This window comes from Diadema antillarum, unplaced genomic scaffold (genome assembly GCF_040938485.1).
Source record: "Diadema antillarum isolate AM-2024a unplaced genomic scaffold, OU_Dant_1.0 seq00001875_RagTag, whole genome shotgun sequence".
In the NCBI taxonomy this organism is placed as follows: Eukaryota; Metazoa; Echinodermata; class Echinoidea; order Diadematoida; family Diadematidae; genus Diadema; species Diadema antillarum.
Window position 1 is genome coordinate 416,321 of NW_027272543.1, and position 10,539 is coordinate 426,859.

At 45.2% G+C, this 10,539-nt stretch overlaps 2 protein-coding genes across 2 annotated transcripts; both read right to left on the bottom strand.

The window, feature by feature from the left end:
• Positions 1-6,876: 6,876 nt before the first annotated feature.
• LOC139712919 (uncharacterized) lies at positions 6,877-8,457 on the bottom strand. Its single transcript, XM_071624700.1, has one exon. The coding sequence runs from the start codon at positions 8,455-8,457 to the stop codon at positions 6,877-6,879; it is 1,581 nt and encodes a 526-aa protein (XP_071480801.1).
• Positions 8,458-8,526: 69 nt separating this feature from the next.
• On the bottom strand, positions 8,527-10,221 carry LOC139712920 (uncharacterized). The gene is made up of 2 exons (XM_071624701.1): positions 9,824-10,221; positions 8,527-8,704 (listed from the first exon to the last, which is right to left on the bottom strand). Exons 1-2 carry the CDS (start codon positions 10,219-10,221, stop codon positions 8,527-8,529), a joined length of 576 nt encoding a protein of 191 aa, XP_071480802.1.
• Positions 10,222-10,539: the final 318 nt, after the last annotated feature.

Sequence of the window (10,539 nt, forward strand, 5' to 3'; positions counted from 1 at the left end):
CTTTTATACAACACGTCTAGATTAGGTTAATAAATGACGTGAAATTGACGTCTTTATCTGGTTGCGGGAATGCACTAGCTCTGGTCAAAAAGCGACGTAAAACTGACGTCTTAATCCCGACATGAAAGCAGGAGAAAAACACTGGTAATTTATTGGTCAATAACTGACGTAAATGTCACAGCATACTATTCTAGTTGTGCAATTCATTCGCCGTTGAAAGTCGTCGTAAAGATGTTGTATATGTCTTAACACGACGTATGACCAGTTGACCTGTTTACGACCAATAAAAGACGTTGTTTTTTTTTTGCGACGAGTGTCTGCTATCACTAAACAGTATCAGGGATGGTGAATGGTCGTCATATAGAACATGTATGGTGGTAATATGGGGTATGTATGGTCGCTATATGGTGTATGTATGGTGGTTATATGGTGTATAAATGGTAGATATATGGTACTTCTGTGGTAGATGAGTGGTGATTATATGGTGTAGGTATCATGGCGGTCATGATGGTAGCTGTATGGTGCTTCTGGGGTAGTTTTATGTATGGTGATTATATGGTAGAAGTATGGTAGTATTTGGTAGATGTATGATACTAGTATGATATATGTATGGTGCTTATATATGGTGTATGATGGTTATATGGTAGGCATATGGTGGTATGATTGCACCATTTACCCACCATAGAAGTTATAGAACCACCATGCATACACCATAAACACCATACATAAATCATACTTCGTTCATATAATTACCATATATCTACCATAAACCAAAACAGCTAACACAAATGACGCATTAATCTGCCACAGATATCTACCACAGTCACCATACAATGTTCCATGTTAGCACCTAATATCCACCATATAACTACAATGCATCTATTACCATCATAGAACCAACACTATACTTAACAGCCATATTTTGTTCACATGGTTAATTACCTGTATGAAAACAAAAACCGAGTCATGAAAAAAATGTAACACAATAAAAAAATATTTTAATATATGAGCTGCATAGAGAAGTATATATAACAGAAATGTCTGTATGTACCATATTCACCATATTCTACACCATACGGTATATTGTAGAACAAGCATCTACCATACAGATGTACCATACGCGATCTACTCACCATAATATATACACCATATGTGATATACCATAGAACAAGCACCTGTCATACAAATGTACCATATTTATTCTACTCACCATGATTAACACTATGTGGTATACCATAGAACAAGCATCTACCATACAAATATACCATATATATATGCATTCTATGATACACTATAAATTTACACCATGTGGTATACCATAGAACAAGCATCTACGATATTCATTCTACTCACCATATATTTACACCATGTAGTATACCATAAGACACGCATCTACCATAGAGATATACCATATCCATAAATCTGCTCGCCATATATTTACACCATTTGGTATACCATAGAACGCATATCTACCATACAGATGTACCATATGCACTTTATTCATCATAAATTTGCACCATGTGGTATACCATAGAACATGCATCTACCATAGAGATGTACCATATGCAGTCTACTCACCTTGTATCTACACCATATGGTGTACCATAGAACGCATATCTACCATACAGATGTACCATATACACTTTATTCACCATAAATTTGCACCATGTGGTATACCATAGAACATGCATCTACCATAGAGATGTACCATATGCAGTCTACTCACCTTGTATCTACACCATATGGTGTACCATAGAACGCATATCTACCATACAGATGTACCATATGCAGTCTACTCACCTTGTATCTACACCATATGGTGTACCATAGAACGCATATCTACCATACAGATGTACCATATGCACTTTATTCACCATAAATTTGCACCATGTGGTATACCATAGAACATGCATCTACCATAGAGATGTACCATATGCAGTCTACTCACCATGTATCTACACCATATGGTATACCATAGAACAAGCATCTACCATACAGATGTACCATATGCACTTTATTCACCATAGATTTGCACCATGTGGTATACCATAGAACATGCATCTACCATAGAGATGTACCATATGCAGTCTACTCACCATGTAGGGTCCTATCTACACCATATGGTATACCATAGAACAAGCATCTACCATACAGATGTACCATATATGCAATATTCCCACCATATATTACACTATATGGTATACCATAGAGCAATCATCTACCATAGAGTTGTACCATAGATTTACCATACACCATAGAGCCATACCATACATGTACCATACAATTTTTTTTTGTAAGGGTGGCCATGCTGCATGCTGCTGATGCTCGGGCCGCGTGGACGGCTAGTCCACCCGGCGATGTTGAATCAATCGCAGTGTCTCTCGTTCTGTATTGGTCGGTGTCAGGCCGTGTTGCATGCTTCCGATGATGCTCGGGCCGTGGACGACATGTCCACCCGGCGAGGCTTAGTCGCTCTGTTCACAAAGTCCCTTGCACGTCGATGTCGTAATCGTTGCTCATGTTCATGGTCACTGTTGTCCTCTGGAGCCAGGGTCCGGCTCAGATTTATCATGGTCACTTTCTCCATTATCAGTTTCTTGGCTCGCCATGCTCGCGTGCAGTCATTTCGTTCACATCAATCGGCAGTCGATATTATGAGTTCTGGTGCATGGGCCATGGTAACGTCTCTGTAGCTCGGAGTTTCATGTCATTGTCCTAGTCGGTCTTGATGTCGACCTCCTCCCTTTCCTCCATGTTGGAGGGAGCTGCTGTGCACCCAGCGGTTCTACATCCTCGTCGCCATTTTTGTGTATATAGAAATGGCGAGGGACTAGCCAGAGAGAGAGAGAGAGACACGAGCACGTCTTGCTTGTCTCGGGTCTGAGAGGCAAACTGTTTATTGCAACCAATATGGCTGATTATATAACACAGTCCAGTACAAGTATTTACAGTCATGGGATGAAGAGGGTGGGTGGCAGAGCGAAGTGAGATGAACAGGTGGTGGTGTTTGGATGTGAGGTAATGAAGCATGGTGGTGGCCGGAGAAACGAATGTCAGGTTGACCGTGAGAAAGACAGAATAGAGTGACCAAAGCAGTGATGGTGGAATGATAGCATGAGATGGTACAATTTCTTGTATACACATTTACATACAGTGTGCAGACACAATAGAAGGAGCCGCCAGCGCCGCCCTTGTTGACGCGTCGTCGTGGTCGACCGACAACCAAGAGTAGGGATGAGGACCCGACAGTTGTTCAAGGCGGATCGCCTGCAGCATCCGGTGACCCACCTGACAATTTTGATGCGCTTCCCCCAGCCTTATCGTGCGTAGGGGATGAGCTAGGGAGCGTCGTCCCGTGTCGGTTAAAGAGAAAATTTTGAAGGGGGAGCTATTGATTTGGGCATCCTCCTCAAATCGGACGTAGGTTCCCTGAGTGAGGAGACGTCATTCAGCCTCGTGCAGGCTGGATGATCTCTGCAAGTCAGGAGCGCGAGTCGCACCCCGCAAAGTGCGAATATCGATATGTGGACGTTGGCCTTTCTGACATACGCTTCGGTGTACGTGGAAAAGCATGGAGGTCGAACACTCGAGTTGTTCAAATATGTGGATACAGTTAGATCCATCGTGCGCTTCGGAGGCTACAATTGGCGCACCCATGATGTGCAATTCAGGCTGCGGCAAGCGCGACAGCTTGACTATTAACACGGAGCTGTGGCTAACCGTGGCCACAGCCCAGCCCAGAGCAGCGTTTCGTTCCTATACTCCGTTGCAGCCCTTTCGGGCGGGGGCTGGGTCAGGAGACGCCACGTCATACCTGCGAGGTCGTCGCAGGGGGCCTTCCTCACCCGCGAGAGATAGGGGAGCGGGGGCAGACTTTGCACCCAGACGAGCCAATCACTGCTTCGCATTCAACGCGGGCTCTTGCAAGCGGGCAACCTGCAGATTCGCACATGTCTGCGCAAATTGCGGCTCCTCTACCCACATAGCTCAAGCCTGCACGCGGGGCGCTGTCAATGGCACCAAAAAAAAAAAAAAAAAACTCTCAGCCCATCCCCAATTAACATTGAGCGCCTGATACCCTTTCTGCGCAATTATCCGGACAAGACAGCTGCAGTTAACATTGTTGAGGGCTTTCGTTTTGGTTTCCGCTGGGGTTATAGGGGGGATCGTGTCGCTCACGAGTCACGGACCCTGGTCTCAGCGACAGCACACGCGCAGGTTCTACATCGTAAATTGTTCAAAGAGTTTAGCCTGGGGAGAATAGTCGGTCCATTTGTCTCACCTCCTTTTCCGAGATTTCGCTGCTCCCCAGTTGGGGTAGTGCCAAAGAAGGTGCCTGGGGAATTTCGCATGATCCAACAGGTGTTGGATCATGCGATCCAACACCTGGCGGTGTCGAGCCCCTGGCGGTGCATCCGTAATGATTGCATTGACCCGCGCGATTGTCAGTCAGGTATTCTACTTTCGATGACGCCGTTGTCCTTGTCACGCGTTTCGGACAGGGGGCAGTCATGGGAAAGGCGGGCATACAATCTGCCTTTCGTCTTATCCCCGTGCATCCTGATGATTTCGAGCTACTGGGCATGCGCATAGATGGTCTATATTATTACGATCGTTGTCTTCCGATGGACTGCTCGGCGTCGTGCGCGATTTTCGATAGCTTCAGTACCTTCCTTTAGTCGTCGTCGTCGTCGTCGCAGCATACTCTTGTCAGAGCGTAGCTTCCCTCACGGCAGCATGATACAAACATATGCGGTTGAGCCATTCTAGTTGCTTTCTCCATAGAACCAAATGTCTCCCTCAAATTATTTTCAAATGCACAGATTCTTTTCTCATTTGCCTTCCGTAGAACCCAAGCTTCGGATGCGTAGGTTGCAATTGGGAAAATGCAGGCTCTGAGAACTCTGAGTTTTGTCTCCTTGTCTTGTCCTTGCCACAGCTTCTTCATGGCATTCAATGCCTTCAAGCCCATAGCTAGTCGGGCCTTCAAGCCCATAGCTAGTCGGCTTTTAATTTCCCTGCTGTTATCACCATCTTGCTGAATTCTCACCCCAAGATACTTGAAGTTGTCCACTTCCTCCAGTATTGAACCATCAATGCTAAATCTTTCATCATTTCGCCTCTTCTCTTTAGCCATTGACATAACTTTTGTCTTTGATGCGTTCATTTTCAGACCATATGAGTTGCTTCTCTCATTTAGGGTTGTGACAAAACTTCTCAGACCAGATTTTGATTTAAAGATTATAGCTGCATCATCTGCATATCGCAAATCTCCTAGCTCTTTCCCTCCAAACATGTAGGAGATCAAAATTTTCTGCTTGTTTTCTGTCCAGTACTTCCCTCATTATGTTCTCTGTGTAGATGTTGAAAAGTGCTGGAGAGAGTATACATCCCTGTCGTACTCCTTTCTTGATGCCAAACCAGTCCGTAGTGCCACATTCCAATCTAACAGCTGACTGTTGTTCTGCATCTCTCTCTGTTCTGCCATGGACGTCACTGCCCGTTGGCGATCACTGATGCAGTATGTTTCCGCCATCTCCCTCTATCGTCGCATGAATGCAGCAATGTAGATCCTCTCTCGCCGACTAATCCAGCCATTGCAGAAAGGAAAGTGAGTCGCTGTCGTCCACGTGATCTCTTCCCATTCACAAATCCAGATAGGACTAGATGTTCAGTTTGCCTCTTCCTCACGACATGGCCCAAAAACTGCATCTGGCGTTTCCTAATGGTCGAGAGCAGCTCACGTTCAGCCGACACCATTTCTAGTACTTCTGTGTTTGATTTTCTTTCCGTCCATGATATTTTCAACATTCGCCTGTAGCACCACATCTCGAAACTTTCTATTCTGTGTCGCATCGGCTTATTAACTGTCCATGTCTTGGCGCCGTATGTCATAGCTGACCATATGTATGTCTTCAAGAACCGTTTCCTTGTGGCGATGGACAATTGCGGTTCGTCATCACCTTGCGCATGTTCTGAAACGCTGTCTTTCCAATGCCAATTCTACGCTTGATTTCTTGTTCTGAGCGGCTGTCTGAAGTCAGCAGGCTACCGAGGTAATTGAAAGATGACACCTGCTTCAGCTCTTGTCCATTTATCATTATCGAACATCGAGGTGGCTGTGCAGTTTTGCTGAAGACCATGGTTACTGATTTCGCGATGTTAATCGATAGCCCCTTTTCCTCGCTTGCTCTGGAGACAACATCCATCAATCCCTGCAACTTCTCTGCACTGTCAGCTAGAATCACCGTGTCATCGGCGTACCTCATGTTTGTGAGTTGACTGCCTCCCATTGCAAAGCCAGGTAATTCGTCCAATTGTCGCATAATTGACTCTGTGTATAAGTTGAACATGTATGGCGAACCAACACATCCTTGTCGCACACCTCGCTCAATATCCTGCCAATCACCAACTTCTCCATCATGCTGTACAGCAGCTAATTGCCTCCAGTACAGCTCTGCCAACAACCTTTTATCTTCGTCATCAACGTCTAGCTTGTCGAGTGTCTTGAACAATTCTTCATGTTTAACCTGATCAAACGCCTTCGTGTAGTCGATAAAACATACATACAGATGTTGCTGCTTCTCTATAGCTCTTTCTGCCAAGCGGCGAATGACGAAGATCGCATTCCGTGTTCCTCTGTCTGGAACAAATCCATATTGCTGCTGTGAAATCTCATTGCATGTTCGACCTCTTATCCGGTTTATTAGCAAACGAACAAGAATCTTGGTTAGATGGCTCATCAAACTGATGGTTCGGTGTTCCTCACATTTGGTAGTTCCTGCTTTCTTCGGTAGAGCAATGAAGATTGATCTACACCAGTCGTCTGGTATATGTCCTTCCCGATATACTGCGTTCATCATCTCTGTGACCGTGTCAAGGATTTCGTCTTCTGATGCTTGTAGCATCTCTACCAGTATACCATCCGGTCCTGCAGCCTTTCTTCCATATCGCATTTCTGACCTCATCTTTGGTGAATTCCAGCATCCGACGTTCTCCTGCATTGTCATCCCCATATGTAGGCTGCGGACCTCTATTGTCAGCGAATAATTGGCCCATGTACTCTCTCCATCTGTCTGATATTGCCGTTTTTTCCATCAAAATTTCACCGCTGTTATCTCGCAGGCAACTGCCGGCAGCTGACCTTTTCCGCTTTCCAGTCACTTTCTGGATGGAGCTGTGCATGTCGTTATACTTCTTCTCTTCTTCCAGTTTCTGGATGTGATCACATTGTGGGTTCAAAAATTCCTCCTTTGCCCTTCGGCACTCGTATCGCACTTCCCGGTCCAGCTGTTTGTACAACACAGCATCATGGTTTTTTGCTTTTCTTCTCTGATCCATTAGTTGAAGGATATCGACAGTCATCCATTTCTGCTTTGCCTGTCTCGGCTGCTCAGGTATTACCTCTTCCGCTGCTTGTACCAAAGCTTCTGTCAGCCTCATGTTCAATATCTCAGCCTCATCTGATGTCGACTCCTTGTTCAGCAGTTCTCCCACACGCTTTCTATATTGATCAGCTACCGCCGGGTCCGTTCTTAATAGATCAAATGGACGTCTTGGCTTTCCAGATGGATTCCTCTTCGCAGGCCGGTTGATCTTTAACCGTAGATTGCAAATCACTGGAACATGATCACTCCCGCAGTCTGCCCCAGGGTATGTCTTCGTTGCTGTAATCCAGCTATGAAAACGACGGTTGATGGTGATATAATCTATTTGGTTACGCACTCCATCTCCTGGACTGCACCATGTGTATAGGCAGCGTTTCGGCTGTTTGAACCAAGTGTTCTTAATCACTTGTTGATGTACCATACACCACTGAATCGATCGCTCACCACGTTCGTTCCTCTCTCCCAGCCCATAGGGACCCAACACATCGTGCTCGCACGCGGTTCCATCTCTACCATGTCCAACTTTGGCGTTCATATCCCCCATGACGATATTTAGTTCACCTGGCTTGCACTGGCGATACGCCTCCTCGACACTTTCGTAGAATTCTTCGATTTTATCTTCTGTACACGCGCTGGTAGGTGCATAAAGCTGGATGATATTACAGTTGAATGGCTTGGAGTTCACTTTCAAGACGATCACCCTTTCTGAAACGGCGTAGAATCCGGCCATTGCAGACGCGATCTCGTTTGACATCAATATCCCGACTCCATTTATATGTGCCTTTCTGTTTCCCGAGTAGACCATGGTGTACCCGTCCACCTTTATTTTCCCCGCTTGCGGCCAGCGCACCTCTGACATTCCCAGAACATCCAGCTTCAATCTCTTCATCTCCAGAACAACGTTTGCAAGTTTTCCTGCCTGATACAGTGATCTCACGTTCCATGTGCCTATTCTCTTTTCCGATTTTAGCTGCATGGTAGCATGATGATGGTCGAGGGAGTCTCGTGCTGTTGACGACTCAGCGCTACCGAGTACGTTGTCTCGAATAGCATCAGTACATGTATTCATATTGCATCATTGATTCTCATAGCAATTTAAGACGGTGGTTTGCCGTTGCCTTCCGAATCGCAGTGGCTGCTAACTAGCCTGGTCCTGCCAGTCGATGGGAGTTGTCCCGCGTCTCCACGACACTTCGCCTCCCAGGGTGACATCATATACCGTAGGTCTGATCCCGCCATTAAACGTCAGCCGACTCCTGCTGCCAAGCCGACTCAGGCAATCAATTTTACAGCCGGAGGTTGCCCTCAACTCCGTGCTAACGTGGTGTTAATCAGGACCACGCACCCTACATGTGATGCAGACGATGGTAGGACCTACTGCTGATAGAGAGTCTCCTTTTCATACGGAATGACGTCACAATGAGGTTTGTTGGATGTAGATGCGAATGCGCACTTGTTGCATCAACAATAATACGGGGTTGCCCTCTCCAAAGGTCAAGGTACTGTAAAGCTGCGTTGACGGCACTGTAAATTGTGACGTCACAGTAAGGTTTGTTGACTGGTTGCGCACTGGTTGCGCGTGTATCTAACGAATACGCGTGTTACTAACAACCAACTAACAACTACAATATAAAAAGCAGCGTCATGGAGTTGTCCTTTCCGAGGATCAAAGTTCTTAAACCCGGATGACGTCACAATGGAGATCTGCGTTGCAGCTGCATGATGTACGCGATACTAATACTAATGTTGATATCTATAGTGACGTCATAGTAGGCTGAAATCATTGCGTAGGACTATTTGCGCGTCTATTTAGCGTATTTTTGTTTATATTTGTTATTGTTGGACGCTAAGTTTATTATGCTTCTTCGACAAAAACGACCAGAAACGAAGAAAAAACCCGGAAAAACTCGCAAACACTCAAGTTACGCAACACGTACCAGACATCCGCGGAATCAGCGTGATGAGTGCAATCCAGGCATATGAAAAAGTTTCTCTGGTGAGGCGAAAAGGCGCTGAAATCAGAGCATGATGGAACTCCGCTCCGGCACGTCCGTCCTCCAGCACATCACATATGCATACAAAGATTTAATCAACTTAATTACATAAGGTGGGGAGGCCCATTTCCAGCATCATTTTCCAAAAATGGTTATATTTAGTACTATCAAAGGCTTTGGAATAATCTACAAAACAAATGAATACCTCCTGGTTCATTTCATGACATTTGTGAATGAGCAGTTGTAGGTTGAAGATGTGGTCTCGAGTGCCCCGGTGTTTCCTGAAACCTGCTTGGGCATCATTCAATTCCATCTCAAGTTGATGAGTGATCCTACTAAGAAGTATTTTTATCATGATCTTGCTTGCATAACATATGAGGGAGATTGTTCTGTAATTTTCACAAATTTTGTAGGTCACCTTTCTTCGGAATGGGCACAAACAGAGCACGGCACCAGTCAACAGGCCATTCCCCTGTCTGCCATATATTCACACAGAGCTTGTGCATCAATGTAACGGCTGCTTCACCACCAGCAAGGAGTAGTTCTGCTTGAATCCCATCACATCCTTGTGACTTTCCTCCTTTCAGAGCTTTCATTGCCTCTTCTACTTCAGATCGCAGAGGGGTCAGACGACTGTCTTCTGATGTCTTTATCTTCCAGTTTAGCGGATTTTCTTCTCCGACTTCCTCCACTTCCTCATCCTCGTACAGTTCCCTACAGTATTCTTTCCAGCGATCCAGGACGTCAGTTGTTTCTGTTAAGGTATTGCCTTCTTTGTTCTTAATAACATTCAGACTGGGTTTAAACTTTTTGGTAAAGTTCTTAATTTCACCATACATTGCTTTACTGTGTGCTTCTATACTACAACACTTGTTTAAAAGATATTGTCTCTTGTCTTTTCGGCATGCCTTTGTTGCATTACGGTACTCCAAGCTAGCAATGCTAACACCTTCCTCTTTCATACTTCTTCTCTTTTCAATGAGATTGAGTGTTTCTTCTGAGATCCATTCTGATTTTTTCCTCCTTCTCCGTGATAGGTGTTTTTTGGCTGTTGTGAGTGTTGCTTCCTTTGTTTTCTCCCAAAGATCATTTGGTGACATCTCTTCTGCTATCGCTGCTAGGGCCTTATATTGGTTATGTACCTCCACTGAAAAGGT

Excerpts from the sequence above, each read along its gene's own strand:
- LOC139712919 (XM_071624700.1), bottom strand. The coding sequence starts at position 8,457 with ATGAATACATGTACTGATGCTATTCGAGACAACGTACTCGGTAGCGCT.
- LOC139712920 (XM_071624701.1), bottom strand. The coding sequence starts at position 10,221 with ATGTATGGTGAAATTAAGAACTTTACCAAAAAGTTTAAACCCAGTCTG. Across the intron at positions 8,705-9,823 it reads GTTGACTGGTGCCGTGCTCT|CACGGAGTTGAGGGCAACCT; the intron begins GTTTGTGCCCAT and ends ACACCACGTTAG.